Raw genomic sequence first — 20,911 nt, forward strand, 5'->3', positions numbered from 1 at the left:
TAAACAATATCACTATCAATCTTTATAATAACAAAATACAGTAAAACTTCAGAAAAAACATTATCCTGTATTTTGTGAACCTTTTGTACGCTGTTTATTTTATAGTACATCACACAGGAAATTACATTTAGATAAAGTAAAAGTAATCTTCACCGAGAAAAGAGGGCAACCCAACTGTCCAGACTCTCTGGTGGCTTTCCCCTTAGTCACAGCGACATCTAGTGAGCAGAAATGGGTACTGACAACAATGGAACAATTGCACCATGTGACCTACATGTATTTTGCAACACTATCAGTTTCTCAAGAAAAAGACATACAGTTGGTCATTATAACTTAACAACGTGATGCTTAGAGGAAAGAAATTAAAACGTTAATTTCCAAATCAAGCCTTTCAAACACTCTTTAAACACAAAGAGGAGAAAGAATGTCTGCACTTACAGGTGGTGTTAAAGCTGGCACGAATATGTCACATTGTTCACTAAATGAATTAACTCTAGATTTACAGCTAATCACGTTAGAAGAGATTTCACATCTGTTCCCTCATATTACTATGCAGTGAGAGGCAAGTCTGAAGCAACGTACCAGAGGTTGTTTCCTCTCCTTCAAAGTATTTGAGCAACACTGTTCTTTGATGCATCCTGCTGTTGTCAGAGGCGTTTGTGGTTATTTTAGAGGCATACAACACTCTGAGGCATTGAGGAAGCAAAGCAGCATATGAAAGCATCACCTTTGGGCTCAGGGCATTGATAATACATACTACATATGTGGACTTTTCCCGCCTGTATGCTGCCATCAAACAAACTTACAATGCAATCGATCAGTCTTTCCTTCTGTATCCTAGGTAAGCCTCTTTTTAGGGCTCTTTTTCATGTATTAATGAAATGCACCTGATTACACTGGATTATTCACTCATTTTATAACTTACAAAGTGGTGTGTTTTGTTGTCTATCTAAAGTTTTTCTGATAACGCCGCACCTCAAATGTTCTGTCTTTGTTTGGCTTCAGGTAATTTGTTGTAAATGGTAAAAAATGCAATACAATTTTCACATGAATGCTTGATATAATGCAATATTATTGTTAATGGATAAAAGCCTGAAGTCAGAATGTATGAGTAAAACATCAGGTAAGCACGGCCACACCTTAATATACAGTACAGTTATGACATAGCTGGTTCCCTTATAATTAACGGAGCTACTGTGAGTTGTGTAGTCTGATGAGCAGATTAGATCAGCAAATAAATTACTATTAATTCAAGTTCTTTTGTTATTAATTCTATATTGTTTATGAGAGAAGACACAACAAAATGACAACCAACTATCAAAACACAAACAGTTTGTTTGCAACAGACCTGTTTTCTGTTTTAGAATCTAAACTTGTTGCCAATGTGTTATGCTTAAATGTTGGTTAGTTATGTGCTCACCTATTGGATAGTTTTGAAGAGGCTGTATCCTTTCCTGCAGGTTTGGTTGTGGCTTCTGTCACAGCAGAAAATAACTCAACTACCCAAAATTCAACTGGATTTGATAGTAATGGAAATTATTCCACCACTGTAAAACCCCTTAACACCACGGACAATGTCACCAGAACCACCAACAACACTACCGACACCTCCACCACTACCTTGAACATCACCGGGGGCAACAGCACCATCCCACCTTCAACAACAAAGCAGACAAGTGAGAGCTACAGTATTATCTGATCTATTTACTACCTGATGCATGTACCCATAAGTGGTTCAAGATTCCCCCCCAAATAATTCTTTTGACCCTTATAGCCAGTCCATTCATCATCATGTCTTCTTTGTTTTATGATTGTTCCTGTCTGCATCATTGTTTGCTGGTGGAGTAACATGCTTCTCTTATTCAGGAAGGGAAGGTTCTACCAAAGAACCCAAAGGTACAGCTCCTTCGATCACCACACCTATACCCATTGATCCTTCTAAAAGCCCAACATCGGCCGCCAAAACAACAAGCAAAAGTGAGTACAGGCTTCTGATGGATTGACCATGTTCTACAATTTGATGTTCCAAGTCTGAGGATTTGAGAGCTTTACATTACCAAACATTGTTATACTGTGGATGCACTTTTATGTAAAATTCCAGTACAATGTAAAGTTAGATTCCAGGTATATGCAGCTGCATAGCCTGGAATAAGTATAAATAAAATAACAAAAATTATGTTTATCTTGAATACAAACCACTTTTTGCTTTGAGCGCTATAAAAACTAGACAATAACTTTAGATAACACAGTTAAACAGAGACCAAGGACAATGAATACTAAACCTACTTCCTTAGGTGGAAAAAAACATGACTTCAGTGGAATGGGAGTGTTGCTCGGTTTCTTCTGAAAACCTTTAACTATTTCAGCTTTGTTAGGTGATAATGCACTGTTGTGTTTTTTAGCTTATTTTTGCTGCTTCTCAATTGGCCAAACAAATATCTTAATACAGCTTTAAACCAGTTGAATTATTACCTCCACAAAGGAGGTTTTCATTTTGGTTTGTCCGTTTGTTTGTTTGTTTGTTTGTCTGTCTGTCAGCAGGAAAACAAAAAAACTACTGGCCCAATTTTCATGAAATTTGGTAAAAGGGTCATGGCATAATATGGGCAAAAGAAGAACCCATTGCATTTAGGAGTGGGTCCTACTTGCAGGGCGAATACACAAATTATATTTCACTTCCGTTAACATTGCAAGATAGGGGTTTTGTGCCTCATTCATGTGGTGTCGGGATTTTCCAAAAAATTTGTTCACAGGAAAATTCACACTGCATTGCCACTATGAGATAGGGCATGCCTTGGCAAAAGTCTCTGCACTCTCCAAGTGCCCTTCTAGTTTCTAGACGTAGCCCTTCTGACTGTATTAGGAAAAGAATGTTGCCTTTGACCATCATTAGCAGTTTTTTAATGCCATCCCAATTCAATATTCAAGGCAGTGATTGATGCCAACTTTTTCTCTTTTGAAATATTAGGCACCACTGATAAGCCAAACGATGCGAGCACAGGCGACATCACTGGTAAGTTAAAAATGATATCAAACAACATATGTTTTAGACTGTAACTGTAGCCCACTGCAAGCCATAAACAGTAGAAGTATGTCAAATTGTCTTCATATTAATTAACATGAATTCAGGGGCGGTGGGTAATGTAGGCGGCGGGTAACGTAGGCTTGGATAGGCTGTCCAAATCTACCTCCCTCCCACAATTAGCTTAACCAAACCTCCACCTCACCCGCCGCCTATGCATGAATTGTATTAACGTTAATGTTACCCTCCTTCAGGGATTGTCATCCTAGTTGTGATCATCTTCATAGCTTTTGTATGTGGAGCGGCCTGCTACTTTGCACGGAAGAGAGCAAGAGTAAGTATTTTGGGAAATATGTTTATACGCTTTCTTTCCAAGTGTAAAATGAGAAGATACCACACTCTTGTTTGTTTTCTAAATATGAAACTACCGCCATCCGCCGGTTAGCATAGCTTAGCATAAAGATTGGAAACAAGAGGGAGCAGCTAGCCTTAAAGTGCTCATGTTATGCTTGTAGGCTTTTTCCCTTTCCTTTGTTGTGTTGTATATCTTTTTTGTGCGAGTTTTAGGTTTACAAAGTGAAAAAACCCAAAGTCCGACCTAAGGGGACTTACCATCTTCCAGAGCTCCAAACAGCTCTATTGTAGTCCAGCCTTTACTTCCGTGACGAACATGCGTCACTTTGTAACACACGTTATAATGCTCACCTAGCTGCTAGCGTGGCACATCCTCATACTCTGCAACTGACTAGCTAGCAGTACTAACTGAGCATGTGCAACTCCCAACAAAGATTATACACATGGCTAAAACAGAGAGCTAAACACAGGGTGAAAAGGGGAACTGCAGCAATGTGCAGTACCAAGATAAGTACAAACACATAAACCTATTCTGGTACAACCTTTGAATACAGTGATGAACCTGAAAATGAGCATAACATGAGCACTTTAAGCTTACCATTGAACACATCACATTTTGTTTGATTAATCCACACAAACACTTAAATACAATTTGTATTTGTACAGATACACAACCATGTAATACCATGGTATTGTTGGTCCAACAAACAAGAGGTGTTGGTAGTTAAAACAAAAAAGGACCTTTACACAGAGCCAGTCTTCCAGCTAAGCTAAGTTAAGCTTACTGGCTGCTGGTGGTAGCTTCATATTTAGCTTACAGATATGAAAGTCCTTATCAATTGTCTCATTTCCCAAAATGTCAAACAATGCCTTCAATTTTGTGGCACTAATGTGTGTTCTGAATCCCCTTTTCCTACAGCGCTACTCTGTCGACTTCACTTCCAGACCGGACGAAGCCAACATCCCTCTCAGCACTGTGGAGCCTGAGTTGCCTGTTGATACTGTATCTCAGAACGGTCAGTCCAACAATGTATATCAACTACAATGTTACACACAAATGTCACATAAAAAAAAGAAAAGCCTTACAAATCTAAACAGTGCTATTCTGTTGTTGCAGAAATATTTTTAAATCCCAATCCATGTACTCTTTTCAGGACTGCAAACCTTTGAAAGTACAGAAACTACCACAAAAAAGGAGCAAGAACCAGAGGCAAAACCTGAAGTGCAGGAGGAGCAGAAAGGTTAGAACAAACCTGACCTTTAGCTGTTTTTATTTCATTGAAGTATCAATGGAGCTTAGAGAAATAGGACCAGGCATTTGTTTCAGTCTAGCAAATGAAGTTGCAAGTGTATAAATGTTTTGTGGGCTGATGGTGTGATATTTTCCTTCCTATTTCATCAAGATCAGTTAAACTGAATAAAAGGAAGTACAGTTAAAGATCTCTCTACACACCAAATGAACAATATATTACTGTGAGAGTGAATGTCTAGAGACCTGCAGGTATATGAAATATTCAAAACTGAATAGAACGTGTGTTTCGATTCAGCACAGCAATTGATTTGTCAGCCTAATACAAACATTAAAGGGGAACTATGTAGGGTTTTTTTAGCTTAATTTACAAGGTAGAGATGGAGTTGTCCACACTATCGTCATGGATGAGCTGGCAAAAAAAGAAGCAGAAAACTAGGAAAGCATTGTCTGGGAAAAGGGAAAAGGCAGACTGACCGAGTGAGGAGTCAGACACAAGTGAGCACACTTGGTGTGAATTATACAAGGAAATCTGAAATTATGAACAGCGGCCTGACTCACACAGGGCTTGTGCAAATGAATTCACATCAGTTAAGGAGTTCCACAGGAAATTTCGAAATGTCTGTGACAGAAAGTGTATGCCCAACTGCTGCCACACATTGTTCCCTTATTACATTGAGAGGGGAGAAAATGTGACCTGCAGTACTCATGGCTACCACTTGGTGGAAATGCAAGCTAAATTAACAAATTACCAGTCTGTCATAACTGCACCTGACACCTCCTATTACAGGGGTTATTGAGCATGTTGTCATTTTGCCATACAAAATTCTGTGTGATTCAAAGTCTTATGAAAAAATAACCAAGGCCTTCACATGCAGCATGTAAGAAAATGTTGAAATTATTTAAAATCCAGATATTAGGATTACTCCCTTTATAATCTGTATATGTTCTGTTACATGTTTAACTAGAAAAAGCATGCATGCTTTTTCTTGTCTTACTGTTTTTACATTTTCCTTTGTCTGGGAATGAATCAGAAAGGATTTCTAATCATGCCCCTTGATTTGGTATGGCAGTTTTGATTCAACCACATGTCAAGAGGAAGAGTCTGATTTGGCTGATGATGACTGTTTGTCCAGTGCACTCCCTTGTTTTATGTCAAGTGTTCTAATTAATGACGGGATCGCTGAAGAAATGGCTGAAGAAATGGCTTGGCAAATTGTAAATTGCAAAATCTCTGTGACAAGAATTCCCCCCAAAGCTTATCTTCTGCAGCACTGAATAGAAATGTGTAGGTGTGAGATAAGATAAGAAAACCACCACAATTTTGTTTAACACAACATCATCTCACAACTTCGACTTCATGAAAACACTCACACTGTCTCCCTTCATCCTCATGAGCCCTTCGGTAAAAATAATTCTCACATACAGTACATACATTAAATGCAACTGTAGTGTATTGAGTAGCTTTTTTCCGTCATTTTGACAGATGACAGTAATGAGAAGGATGTTCAAACCACAGAATGAGATTAGAATGAAAGGTGTTACTGAGGATTTGAACTTGAACTGAATAGTAAGTTTTTAGATTCATTATCACTACCTAGAAACTTTATAAGGTGACATTTGCTAGATGGACACAGTAGCTACAACATGGGTGGTCTTTGCAGTTTATACCAAAGGCGACAAAAGAGGCAAACATATCAGTGGTTAGTCATTCTTTATCACGATTGAGCGCTCTTTCACAGTTTAAAAATTGTTCATTCCTGTGTCACTTTCTGTTGGGTATGTGGGTTTAGTGCAGATATGTCTTCCTCTTTATATTGCTTTATCTAACCATTGAAATTAGAATCCATTTTCAAGCTTTTGTGCCCAAGAAGGTGACGTGAAAACAGTAAATAAAATAAACACAGCCAAAATGAACAGGTAATGAAAACAGACACACAGAAGAACACACAGGTTATCCATTAAGGTGCACACACAGGTGTTAGTTTTGTAATGGGTATTTTCATTAGTTTGGCAGGTACTCAGGCACATGATGATGGCGCTTGATACAAAGTCAGGGGAAAAGTCAGTTATAAGGTTGCATCCTCTGGGAAGCATGGACGTCTGTATCAAAAGGATTGCCTTGAGTACCAAAGGATGGACTCAAGGCAATCCATCTGATAGCTTCTGAGATATTTTAGAGAGTTTAAATGACTGTTTTGAAAAACTCTGGATAGGCACTGTACCCAGCTGTTGTTCCCCAAGTATTAATAAGTGAGCTTTAGAGATGCTGGAAAAGCTATTTCATATCACACATACGGTCGTATCACAGCACGTATCACACAGACATGAGAGTGGTATTGAAGTATGTCTTTTAATATTGTATTTTTATCAATGGCCTTTTACATAACAAGTACCAACTTCACATATCAAGTGTAAGTACACTAAAGGAGAATGCTAAACTAACAGTCAGGTCAAGAGTCCACCTGGGATTAAGCATCTGGTCATCAGCCATAAACCAGACAGACATCATGATTTCCTGAAGATTGGAATGACACCCAGAGGAGCCTTCCTTCTTACTCATGGCTGAATTATGTCTAGAACAACGGTCACCTTCCTCTCCCCTTCATCTCTGCTTTCCCTCCACCTAACCCCCCTGTCAGAAAATGATGGGGCTGCCCTACTTTCCCACAGCCTGCAACAGCTGCATGGCTGTGGCTCATTAGGAACTGGCCAGTAATCAGCCGCCTCATTACCAACATGGTGGCCCCCTGAAATGCCTTCGCCCGAGAGAAATCTCCCACCTGACTGTCAGAGAGGGCAATACCACTTCAGGCTATATGGGTGAAAGAATGCAGTGAACCAAATATCAAATGTGCAATGTCATAAAAGTTTAAATGATGTCTCAACAACGTTTCGCAATGAATGTATTGCAACAGTCTTACAGCATGGCCTACATGTTGGGGTTTTGTAGTTCATTGTGACTCAAGTTGTGTGTTGTTTTTATTTATCCACGTATTGTTTTCACTTATACAGTATGTGTCACACTATAAGTGGATTCCCTAGGAAGAAAAACAGTATTAATGTTCTTGAAAATAACTGAAAAAGCACTGTGGTTTGCTTTTGTTGTCCTTCACAGCTGAGGCTGATAAATCTGTTGTTGATGCCAGCGCTGAGTCTGCAGCTCCGGCGCCATCCCCAAACAGCAAAGAGGACGTTGTTGAGCAAAGTCCCCCAGCACCTGTGGAGCCGAGTGTGGAGGAGAAAACTGATGACGAAGGTGTCGTCTCCAACAAGACCTCAGTGGAATCACTGAAGGAGACAAATGAGAACAACAGCAACAATGCTGACTTCAGTCAGAAGAGAGGTTGGTATTTTAAGTTTGCCCCCAACAAATGGTTAGTCCTCTAACTATCTGAAATGTTTTTCACAGACCCAGCATACACTCATCTACTGATTATACCGAATGATTTCATCCTTTTAAGGTGTTACTTACTGTGTTTACTACTGTATAATTTAGTGCAGACCTGTTTGCAGTAACAGAGTGACAGCTCCTTTTCTATGTTCATATCTCAGTTCCAACTTACTGCAACAGCATTCATACGTCACTTATTTCAACACATTTTCCGCTAATCGGGTGACAAAAAGAAGAACTTAGAACTATGCAGTCATTCACACTGTTCATTTCCGATGCATACCCTCTTCGGTTTGTTTTTGTTGGAAATTTACTTTCCTGTGCAATGTTTAAAGATCAATTCAAGTTTGTCTTAATGCAATGCTGACATGTACATATTGTAGTTGTTGGTCACTGTTTCCTCTCCATAATGGCCGTAAATTGATCTCTTAGTAAGGATCATAGACTGTAAGGATTCATTGACTCTTCTGTCTGGTTTACAGTATAGTAAAATTTTCAGGTCACATTGCAGCAGTTGTTTGTAGAGTTTAACATTATGAGTCACATCTCTAAACCAGCCACTGTTCACCCTTTGTTTAAAAAAAAAAAAAAAAAAAAATAGATTTGAAGAGGAGCAACATCTTCTGGGACATTCCTGTCGATTGTCCGGTGTGATAAATATCACCTCTCTGCCCCTGCGCTGTTCTTCAGAAACTCGGTAAGACCACAGTGGGCAAACACTCTGACTCAGTACCCCCCCCCCCCACCCTAACTCCCCCACCCTGAACTGCAGACCTCATGTACAACCACTGAAAGTTTCCAGGTTCCTTTCCTGAATTAAGAAATTAAAAATAGAGGAGCCATAACCATTAAAACTATAATAATAAAGTGTGCTTGTCCCCAAAATTGTAAATCACATTTACAGTCTGACATCCAGTAGTTTATAAATACACACTGGAATCTGCTTCCATAAACCGAGCCTCTCCGCTGGTTGAAGAAGTCAGTATCACAACATGCAGAATATCAATCACTTTGTTACTACTTTTGATTGTTTTTTCTAATTGATTTTTTAAAATAGAATTTTTTTTGCATTAAGTAACAACAGGTCTGACAGCAATAACAGGGTCCACTTATTAGCTTTTTTTCCCTAACTATTAAGTGCCTTTCACAGTCTCCATCTTCATTATGATGTGAACAAAGATCCACTCTTGGGTGATGACATATGATAACTTTATTTGTATAGCACTTTTCAAACCAATATTTTAAAGTGATAATGATGATAGTACAGGAACTGAGCAAACTCAATCCATTGATGGTGAAGCTCATTAGTGGGCCTTGAGTTCAAACCTTTAAACAACTATTTTCAGGGTCGAAAGTGGATCTTCATGCTTATCTATGGGTCTATATGCTAGATATTTCTGAAAAAGCAGGCTCCAATCCTTTACATTATTAATGCATACCACATCCTTTCTACCAAAATCACCCTTTAAACCACACTTCCCAATCCCTTTTTTCTCTCTGGTTCCTTCTGCTCTATCTTCCTCTGATGGATGGGATTCCTCTCACACGAGTACTAACAAGGGCCCTCTCAGTCTAATCATCATGTGCTTCAGGATGTAAGGCCCACACCTGCACCTGCACCCCCTCTTACTATCTGCTCAGAAACACTCAGGGCCGAAGCCTGAGGCCCGAGGAATTCACACCGCTCTTAACAGCTGATGATAAGCTCACATCTGAGAGGCTAACCGCTCGGATGCTCCATGTTAGCAGTCACGGATCACCTCCGCTCTCACAAAAACACCAGCTTCAGAAATCCCAAGCATCTCCACCTCAGCAAAGGCCGTTCGGTGCTAGTTCTTTATCTCTAAATATCTATTCTCACAGAGAGTGGGTCTTCAGGAAAACTAAAAAGATCACTATGACATCTATGTCAAGACCTCAGACACGAGACTGGTGGACTCAAATGCATGATTCCCAAACAGTAGTAGGTATAACAAAAGTTGTTCACTGAGTAAAGTTCAAACTAAACAAAACAAAACTCCCAATGAGGACCAAAGTTCCAACAAAGAATCCTCACTTGGAGATCACAAATCCAAACAACAAAATCCTCATATCATGAAAACCTGGCTGAAGCATTGACCGAGACAACTATTTATATATGAAGTAGGGGAAAACAGGTGAAACCAATCAGGGGCGGGGTAGACAATCTCAATGGCGGGAAAGTCACACAACGGGAGGAAGTCAGGGTCTGACACAAGAGGGAAGAAGTGAATACAAAATAAAACAGGAAGTGCACAACGAGATTAGACATCAGTGGCTAAACTTAACATACTTGACGAGACATAACAATCTAATGAGATGTGCATTTATATTATTGTTATATCTTGGGAAGGATCTCCAGCTGACAAACATGGAATACATGTTCAAAAACACCCTTTCTCTTGTCATAGTGGGAAAAAAAACAAGTGTTACCAATAACATTAATGATTGCTCTGTTCTATGAAAGGGTCTCATTATGACAGTGGATCAGTGAGCCAGGATGCACAATACAAGGACCCTGAAACTGAAGCTGCTAAATTGAATTCAGCTATCATTAATTTGATTATTCACAACTGTGCTATTAGTACTGTGTTGATGTCAAAATGCCCTTTGTGAAACAGGGCCTACTATCTATATTACTTACTTGAAGTCATACATACTGTACAAGACTATATATTGAACCAAAACCTAAAAAAAACCATTTACCTGACCCATACCAAAGGGCTTTTTTTGTCAAAACCTCACCCCACCCGTGGGAAGTGACCCCATTTTGTTCTTTCTTCATTTCAGTAAAGTTAACTATGACAGACGATGATGTGAACTTCACATAACATTAGGTTATGGAAAGAAATAATCTTTGTCTTTGTGATTTGTGGTCTCTAATAATACCTGTTCCTGACAGCATAGCACGGCAAATCCTGCTGTTCAACTGTCATACATGCTGAGGATACAATATGGTTTCAGTTTGTTGTTTCTTATACAAAACACCTGGAAGTGTAAATGTGTAAACACTCGCTGTATTCTGAAATTCAAAGATGAAAAACAACCCTCAAATTCAGACAAATGTATCTTTAAACCCTCATCTGAGTAAATAGTCTTTTGTGAAATTGTACAATAAGTTTTACTGAAACTTCATTGGAATCTTCATTGGCTTTAAGATTCAGGATTTATTTATCTGTAGTCTGGAGGTGATAATTAAACAAAAAATGTAAAATAAAAATTCCTTCATAAAGAACTGAATTGAGTCCCCAGCAGATAGGGAGACTGACAGAAATGCTGTGGCTCTCCCTATAAGTCTGCCTGTATAAGTGAACACTTGTTGTAAAACAGTGAATAACAACAATTTGAAAAAATTAAAAAGAAAAAAGTGAACTCTTCACTCATTCCCACCTGGTCTGGGAAGTGATGAGCAAGCTGGAAACTGAAGTTGAAAGGCTGCTCACTATTCTGTAGTTGTGGACTATGGATATGAGCTGACAGCTCACAAACCAAACCAGCATAATTAGACCTGGGAACTCACTGTGTTATTATCCAGTCAGAGCTCAGCTTTCATGTTTGATGGCCAATGTTGGAGGAAACTGTCTGTACCGCCTGGGACGACAATTTCACAGCAAGGAGGAGGCAAGTTAAAAAGAGAGTGGCAAAGTGAGATTTAACTATGTGAAACTAACAAGGGTAGTAGTTAGCTTGAAGCCACTTGTTTTAGTTGCACAGGCACATGCTGCTGGTGCTGGTTCAGAGACAGATCATAGAGTCGAAGAGGGTCAAGGATCTGAAACTGAAGATCTTATTTGATGTGTTACTCATGTTGTGTGTGGCTGTAGGCATGCAGCCTAATATTAGATCTTTTTTAAATGTTTAGGGTAATCAAAGACTTAAAAAATATAATTTTCCAGCTTCCCAGTAATAGTAAAAGTCATACTTTCCTTGGGCGACATTGCAGGGATAAACACAGATCCATGATGTGTAGGATGACAATGGTGCATGCGATGAATGAAAGATCTTTATCTCAGTAATAACAGTGAAGGGAAGCTTCCTGCTTCTGAGGTTTGATGTGGTTCAGACTCGGCCATCACACCTGGGCTGCTTTACAGGAAGGAGGGGACTGTCAGAAAATGTAGACTGAAGAAAACAGCTGGTGGAGGCTGTTTCTGCCCCTTCCGCTCTTGACTTCCGACCACAAAACATCAAGTTTGGGTCAAGAAATTGAAAACTGTGTCGTGAAGTTGTGAAGATAGTTATTAGACTTGCATCATTGAAGGGCTGTTTATAAGCTGCATATGCAGTTTGGAAGCCATCAACTGTGCGTCTCATGACTTTTTCCATGTAGATTTTTACGTTTAAGATTTTTTTCTTGTAGACATGTGCTTGCAATTTGAAGTGAGGGGCTCTTTGATAGCACGTCATGTTAAATTATTTAAGTGTTGACGTCATAATGTTAGGGCAGGACTAAAATGACTTAACAATAAGTCAATCTCATTCAGTATTATAGAGGAAAAGGAATGGCAATAGAAGAGTGGACTGTTTTTTATAAGCAATATATTAATGTGTAAATATAAAGTAAATAAGACCTGATGTGCTATGTCAAAAACAATGTTACATTTTTTTGTGTCTTAAAAAAAGCATCGCCACATAGACTTGGTTCTTTCACGTCAGTGTTTTGGGATAAACAATGATACTCAGACACCCTCATCCTGGAAGACACACAACAGCAGCCATTCATAAAATAATATGCATTTGCTTTGGTTGATCATTGTCAACCTACAAAGCTTTGTAAAATGATATACCAATATACTTCTACAGAAGCTCTGATATAAACTGTATGTAAAAATGATATTGTAGTTCTATAAGTCATACTTACAGGAAGAAAATTAAGATAACTAGAACTTAGTATATTTTTGTAATTATTTTATTTTACAAACAAATAAATAAGCACACCTTAAGTCAGTTTATAGCTACTTCTTCTTTTTTTGCATTTATTCTTTACTTAATAGTGAGAGAGACTGACAGGAAATGCAGGGCAGATAGAGGGAAAGACATGCAAGGGCCTTTTGTGAAAAAAAAAAAAAACAGACAATGATAAATGAGGTCAATGTGTCTTTAGAGGGAAAACAATGCAGAACGTTTCAGCATGATATCAATAAACATGAACACCAGTCTGAGACCTCCCTTTGTGTCTGCGTGCATACTGTATGTTTTCCTCACAGTTTAGCTTCATGTCCCATGCCTCTTTACCAAAACTAGAGGGTGTGTCCTTAGCCTGCTTCGCTTTCTTAGGGGTTAAAGTCTTTTCTAAAGGTCATAGGTCAGACAATCCTAATTAAAGGGTGCACAGTGACTGCAGGAGAATAATGTGGCCTTGATGTCAAAGTCAACCGGCTCACATTCTTTGCCTGTCATTGAGCAAGTCTCTGCAGAATTGGATGTGTGGCGGCTGCTGTGATGTGTCGCGCAAACCAGGATGCATTTCAACAAAGGCCAATGCACATGAGAGAACTTTAAAAAAATATATATATATCTATATTTCCAAGAAACATGGAGGGAGACATGAAAAATTGCTTACTGGTTGCCCTAAATGTCACCTTAAAGTAAAGCTGTCCTTCACCATGAATCACCCAATTTTTTTAGTATTTTATATTCACTCATGCATGCAAAAGTAAGTGGCCGCTTAAAATGTCACATCTACTTTCCCTGACCTACATCATATTATTTTAAGAGATGTCAAATTATGCTCGGCCTTGACCTTCCTTATTCACACTATGGACATTTTACAACTAGAGTCACATTTTCTAGATTCTTCCTTTTAACTTGAGTCCATACTTTGACAGGTGGCCCGCAAAATGTTTATAGAGCTTAAATTAGTGGTGCATGTTTCATTCTTTATAACGTGCTGCAAGCATCTTTAAAGAAGAAAAATGTGGGAGGTGGGGGTTACATAGTGAAAACAATTAGTTGAGAACACAGAAACAAAGTCAGCACTCCAGTCACACAATGTCATGTCACAATAGGTTAGTTCAATCAACAGAGACAAGTAACCATGAACGTTTATTATGACAGATACATAATTTGTGCTATTGAACGTGACTTTATGTAACTTTTAAATGTTTCTGAAACTGCGTAGTGTTCCATCTGATGACCATTAATGACCTGTAACGGCAAATGAGACTAACAGTGAAAAAAACGCTATTTTTATATAGTTTTTATTAACGCCTCTGCCTCTGCCTCTGCCTTTGCCTCTGCGGTATATAGACCTATTTGTACTTTAATTTTATCTTAGAAGTTACATTTTGTAGGTATGGCTGATACTGGGGTCATCACAGAAAAGAAGGCACTTAAACGTAGAACAACTAAAAGCTAAAAGGGAAAATGAAAAATGACTGCCGAAATCTGAGTCACACACGGTCAGGCTTTTCAACAGATGGAGACAATTTGTGTTGCGTTGGCCTACTATTTTCTTTTCTATTATCCCCCTGTACCTGTGTAAAGCATTCTTGGGTTTCTTGAAATCCGCTTTATTAATCTAAGTTATTACGTTGGCTCCCACAACAATCTCTTATTGCTTTGGCTCGCGACACAGTGACAGTGATATCCCATTTAGCTTACATCCAAAGTAGGCTAAGTTACCGTATGCAACACTGACAATGCAACGATGCATCTGTAACATATTCTCTTATTGTAAATTAATGAGTATCTGTTTGAGCAAAGCATTCAATGCAACTATATGAACTCCCTGTAACGCTAACTCCAAGACCTTAACGTTAACAAGAGATGTAAAAACTCTACCGCTTTTGTCCATAGGGGCCGCTGAAATCAACACAAACCAAAAGTTACATGTAGTCCCTTTAAGTCTTGGCAGAAAGTCTTTGGCACTTTGACTTTACAGAAGGATTTTTAACTGAGGGGCGTCTGCCTAGTTACTATAGCTACAGTTATAGTTACTATATACTGGTGGGTAGGACAGTGGGTTGTTTTTGCCAACATGCTCAAATGGAAAATGTTAAGGAAAATAAGGTCACCAAAGGGACTAAAGTCCACAGGGAGTTTTAATATCTGTATTAAATGTGGTGGCAATGTTTGTCAAGATATCTTAGTCTGAAAGTTGTGGACTGTTGTACGACTGATTGACCGACCAACATTTCCATCCTTATAGCCAGGCCGCTAGTTTGCTCTAAAAAGATGAACACAGCATGAAGATGCAAGCACTTTCATGTCCATGTGCCCAGATTCCAATGCAGCTGCCTCTCTCAAGGACCTGCGTCTCCAAACCCCATGAGGTCTTTGGTTGTAGGGACAGTTTTCTTTCCCGCTGTCCTCTCCAGGCTGGTTTAAACATTCCTGGACTGGCTTTGTGCAGTTGGCAGGGCTGCTGTGATCAGGAGGACTGCTGACAGACGGACATTCATTCACCTGCTGGTATCGCCTCTGGCATCGACTCCACATTCCTCAGGCAGTGTCAAACTGTCAGAGTCACACCATGGCTTTATTACATCTCTGTCTCTCATCATTCACACACAAAGTGAACTTCTGTGAACGTTCCTGAAAATGTTAAAACTTTAGTTTCCTTTTGTTTGATGTTGAATCCTCCATGTGAACACAGAAAAGATTGTTATGAAATCTGCACTTCAAGCCTGATGAGTATGCTCTACACCATAATACAAAGGTTGGCACTGGTTAAGACTTATCCAAAACTGATATTCTAAATTCAATAGGAAATGTCATCCCATGATCATTTGATGTTGGCACCTTGAAATTGGTTAGTACATCCTTGAGAAATATGTGGCTCGAGCAAGCGGCCAATTTGGAAGTGCCAAAAACTGCAGATCATCAAGTGGCCACTTGAGGCTGGTTCCAAAAGGGAGTAATCCCCATAGCTTACCCGTTTAAATCATATCTAGGCTTAAAGTTCTGCATAATTAAGGGCGTTTGGAGGACTTTTGAATCTACTGATTGCAAAAATGACATTAGAATTGATTTCAGACGTAGAATCTATTGATTGTGATGCAAAGTTTTACCGTTTTAAATGCTGGCGTGGCCGGCCCTTAACCCTAACCTTGGTCCGAATGTAAATTCAGGATTTAGTTAATGTATGTTTACTCTTTTCCATGTAATTCTGTGAACTAATATTCCAATCATTTACACCTAAGCCATAAATCCTGTTTTGCAGTGAACAACATCCCTCTTTCTAGTTCAGGAAACCTAACCTGGGAGTAATCATCAATCCGTCAGGGCTGATGCATTTTAACGCTCCAGTTGTTCCGACTTCTGTTTTTGGACACCATCAATAAAGACATTCATCCCTGCATAAAATACATGCAAATTTTAGTTCAGTTGAAACGTGATGTAATGTTCAGTGGAGATTTTAATGAAATTAAGATTTTAATATCTAATCTATTTGTTTCACTTCATAAAGGGCTATTAGGAAGTTCTTGTTTTCTTTAGATTCCAAATTAAGTAAAAGAGAGACAAAGGAATTTACTCAACCTCATGTATGGTTTTCACAAGGTGTCATTTGTTTTACCTGAATGGGATTTGTGGGTGACCAAAAAGGATGAACATCCTTGCATGGGATTCTGTTAAGCATTTTTTTTTCCACACAACTAAATCCCCCATGGAATGCCAGATCTCTCAGCAGCTAGGTTTCAATATAGTGGCTAACTGGTCTCCACAGATCCCTATCTATCCCTGTGGCTCAACTCGGCATAGCTGTATAGACTAAGATCAATGTGAAGTCTTACCTGCAACCTGAACCTTAGCCATCGCATTACTGGTATAAAACCAAACTCCTTTATATTGGATGCAGTTTAGATTAACTTGGGGCATATTTTAGGGGACAAAATACAACTTTAAAATATACGTGTGGTTTAGACTTTTTTGTAAAAGTGCAAATGACCAATTGGCCCGTAAACCTGTTTAAAGTAGCAAAAGTATTTATAATTGAAGTCTGTAAAGTGTCAAAAGTAACACTAATAGCTAATTATGTATTTATTTAGACAAATGTTTGTCCTGCTGTCACATAGTGCTCAGGGATCACACTGTTTTTTTGCAGCCGCTTATTGGTTAAGCATAAATCACATCAATACATGTGGAGTAGGATCTTGTCAGCTATCCTTTCCCTCAAACAGATGTTTCTCCACAGAGGTCAAAGGTCATGGCAAAGGCCACATAAATGTGGCCAAAGCAGAAGTTACAAGTGGAAGAAGCAGGTGATTGCAGGATGCGTAACTGTGGGACAGGATACATTGTTTTCATTGTTCTGTGCCTTTTTTCTCTCTTTCAGATTGAAGAAGTTACCACAGTGGAAAGGGACACGTCTGTTCATACCGAGCGAGATATCTAATTGGCTGTTGGCTCCTTGTTGGGAAAAAATGTAGCGCAGCAGCTTTTTTAAACTTAAACGTCAGCTGGGCTTTTTTTCAAGTATTTTACGGATTGAACTGAATTTGTGTGTTTATAAACTAGACTGGTTGTGATAGATAGATGTATGGACAGACAGATTGATAGATAGATAGATAGATAGATAGATAGATAGATAGATAGATAGATAGATAGATAGATAAATAGATGCATAGACAGACAGACAGACAGACAGACAGACAGACAGACAGACAGACAGATAGATAGATAGATAGATAGATAGATAGATAGATAGATAGACGTATGTCCCCCCTATTTAGCATTTATAAACAGTATATATATTTAACACAGGGACGCGTTCTTATGTCTCAGTGTATTGTTTGTAGTTGTTTGAATCTGAAAATATATTTAAAAAAATTGATGACAAAAAACAAAACCAACCTATGATGTAGTTGTAAGCAGATTTAAGTGTTTATAAATGTATTTATTAACTAAGGAGAGGTTGCTCTCTCAGTACAGAGACAGACAATAGAGGCAACATAATAAAATTACAATATAGAAAATTCATATGACAAAATGATGCACAGAATGTGAACATGTATGAAAAAGATGGATCCAGGAGGATGTCAAGCAGCAACCAGGTGTCACCAAACAACAACCTCCTTTCCATTAGGTAACCTGGAATTTGCTTGTAAATACTACACAGGGGAACTTAAAGTCAAGTGTTACCAGTACAACTTTACAATATGATATGGTTTTAAGTTGTTAATAGCAATTTTATTAATGGTTTATAAAAATGTAAATAAATAAATCCTGTTATAATGCAATGCAAGTGTAAATACAAGCCTTTGCAATGTATCACTGTTAACTTCCCAACCAATACATCCTAAATGTGAACTATTTTCCCTGTTTTGTGATCACATAACTATTTTTGGTAAGCATTTTGTAAAAGATTATTACTATGATTAAGAATAAGGCAGAGCAAAATGCTGTTTTACTGTTACTGAGTATAATCTCTGACATTGAATGATTTACAATAACCTTCTGGCATATCATCTGGTGCTTCCTGTGTTTTGACGTTAGAGCAACTACAGGGGTCAAAGGTTATATGGCGCCATTGACAGGCAACATCAATGCTCCATACCATAGATTAAAATGACAGATTTCTCTGGGTTTGAACCTGGGATAAACAATGGGATAATGCAAGTACACAACTGAACAAAATAGTTATAGTTTTTTTTAGACATATTAATGCAGAAGTATTTAATGTTAGGGGCGGCCTCTAGCTCACCCAGTGAGAGCTTTCGCCCCATGTTGGCTGAGTCCGACCTGCGTCCCTTTGCTGCGTGTCATCCCTCCATCTCTACCCCCCCTTTCATGTCTATCCACTGTCACTATAATAAAGAAAAAAAACTCAAAAATAATCTTTAAAAAAAAAGAAACATTTCATATTATATCTTTAAAGTTTCTGTTATGCTGAAAAATTGCTATTATGTGAATGTCATTCCAATGTATTAAAGACAAGTATTTTAACTGTGTCTCATTTGTTTTTGGCATTATTTAAAAATGAAAAATTAAATTCCCAAAAATTAACCAACCCCACATTAATGATAAAATATATATATATGGACATTTATAAACAGTACATACTACCCACTAAAATGTTGGCATAACTTACAGGTTTTCATGTGCTCCTTTGACCTAAAAAAAAATGTTTAGGTCAATTTGCATTTGTTAATTCCACCATACTATCCCTGCTGTTCCCCTGCTGACATTTACCAACTGTTTTTTCAGTTTGCCCCTGACTCATTTCACTGTAAGTGCAAACATGAGCTCCAGGTGCAAACACATTTAGTTCAAAGTGACAGTGTTAAAAGACAGGAATCCCCCGAAACTGTGCTGCACACATTCTTGGGTCAGTAACTGGCTTTTTGATTTTGGAACCGCTGTTGTCTAGTAGTAGAAAACGTGTAGTGAAGTTGTTATTGGTGCTAATTCAACCTCAGAAGATAAACCATGTTTGTATGATGTTATTTGTTACATTTCTTTATACTGCGGTTAAGATAAAACAATTATATGCTATTTAACACAAACAATAAAGCACAATTTACAGCTGTGTGGGGATTCAGCTCATCACTGAAGGACGTACCTATATGTGTGGATCTACAGTCCTCTTTATTTCACAAGTCATTTAATATTTTTTATAATTTCCATCTACAGTGATGTGTTGCCCAGTGTTTGGGTCTGACCCAGCTGCTATATCTAGCCTGTTTCCAGGGGCTTCCGCTCTCCTTTAAAGACAAGTGATAGCGCTGGCCTCTATATCAATCCGCCCGCAGGATGCATTAGTCCACCATTAAGTAGGTGAAATGTTGCACTGAGCCTGAGGTGCAGCAGTGACGGCAGGAGCGGATCTAAAATTTGTGTGCATACCCCTCTAACCTGACCGCAGTCATGGACACCCTGCACCAAATCATCCAGTGCAGCAGAACACAAACCTGTTCCTCCTCGGAACTGGATCCAAATGTCTCAGGTCTCAGTATCCTCTATTTATATGCTGTGTATATTTACAACAGGCCGGATGATTAGGATGCTAGTGAGTAGTGAAAAGAATGTAGGGGCAATCTTCTTCGACTATTCTAAGGAGACAAGAAGTATATCAGGGTTGAGCTACCTCTCTGATGTCATAGCTGGTTATCAAAGAACCTGTCACAGCTGATTTCCTGAGTTCACATACTGCAGTTGATCCTTCAAAAAATTATACAGCTATTTAATCTCAGTAAAATTGACATTTATGTAGCAAGAGAGCCCAGCAAAAGGAAACATACAGAGAGAAGATTATCATCAACATCACCGACAATATCTCTACATATCTTCTATGTACTTCATTATATCTTTTAGCAAAGTAGTGGAAAGCTTTCCAAATTCAGCATTGACCCGCGGGGTTTCTGAGGTTAGCCTGTGTTGAGATCTAGCCCAGTGAACTTAAGTTTTAAAATGTAGGAGAAATGTAAAATGCTACAGTAAATTATGAACTTCAATAAAAGTATATATAAATATATATATATGTAATGATTACATAAATATCCTGTTATGAACTAAAGCACAATGATGAAATGCATCACACTTGATAATGTGTCAAGATAGTGGGGGAGATATATACTAATGCAAATTCATTTCTACTGTGGTATAAATTTATTTAGCAGTTATTTTCCAATGGGCATGTTGGAGGTAGCAGCTTTTTTTAAAATCTTGAATAGCTTTGATGCTACAGACGTTTGCTGTTAGTTAACATTCTGTATTGTCTCTAGGCACAACAGTACATCAAACGACATGCACAGCTGGATTGAACTGTTTATCAGCTGTGTGAAACGTTTGAGATGCTCTCAGTGATTAAGTGTAATGGGCATGCTCAGAATGTGAAGAATGATGATAAAAATCGTTGCCTTTGTAACGGGAAAACATCCATTAAAGCTTCTGTCAGTATGCTAAAGTTTATTGAGCCATATTTTCTGACCTA

General features: G+C 38.4%; 1 protein-coding gene across 2 annotated transcripts; it reads left to right on the forward strand.

Moving 5' to 3' along the window:
- Window positions 1-655: 655 nt before the first annotated feature.
- si:dkey-27h10.2 (cell wall protein RTB1) lies at window positions 656-17,397 on the forward strand. Of its 2 annotated transcripts, XM_032542903.1 has the most exons (10): window positions 656-841; window positions 1,461-1,676; window positions 1,867-1,977; window positions 2,969-3,013; window positions 3,277-3,356; window positions 4,296-4,392; window positions 4,531-4,617; window positions 7,744-7,971; window positions 8,621-8,716; window positions 17,315-17,397. In XM_032542903.1, exons 1-9 carry the CDS (start codon window positions 763-765, stop codon window positions 8,671-8,673), a joined length of 996 nt encoding a protein of 331 aa, XP_032398794.1. In that variant the 5' UTR covers window positions 656-762; the 3' UTR covers window positions 8,674-8,716; window positions 17,315-17,397. The 2 variants fall into 2 exon arrangements, with proteins under 2 accessions (XP_032398794.1, XP_032398803.1); XM_032542912.1 differs by lacking the exon at window positions 8,621-8,716.
- The last annotated feature ends 3,514 nt before the right edge of the window (window positions 17,398-20,911 follow it).

The sequence above is a fragment of the Etheostoma spectabile genome, chromosome 2 (assembly GCF_008692095.1).
Source record: "Etheostoma spectabile isolate EspeVRDwgs_2016 chromosome 2, UIUC_Espe_1.0, whole genome shotgun sequence".
NCBI classification, from domain to species: domain Eukaryota; kingdom Metazoa; phylum Chordata; class Actinopteri; order Perciformes; family Percidae; genus Etheostoma; species Etheostoma spectabile.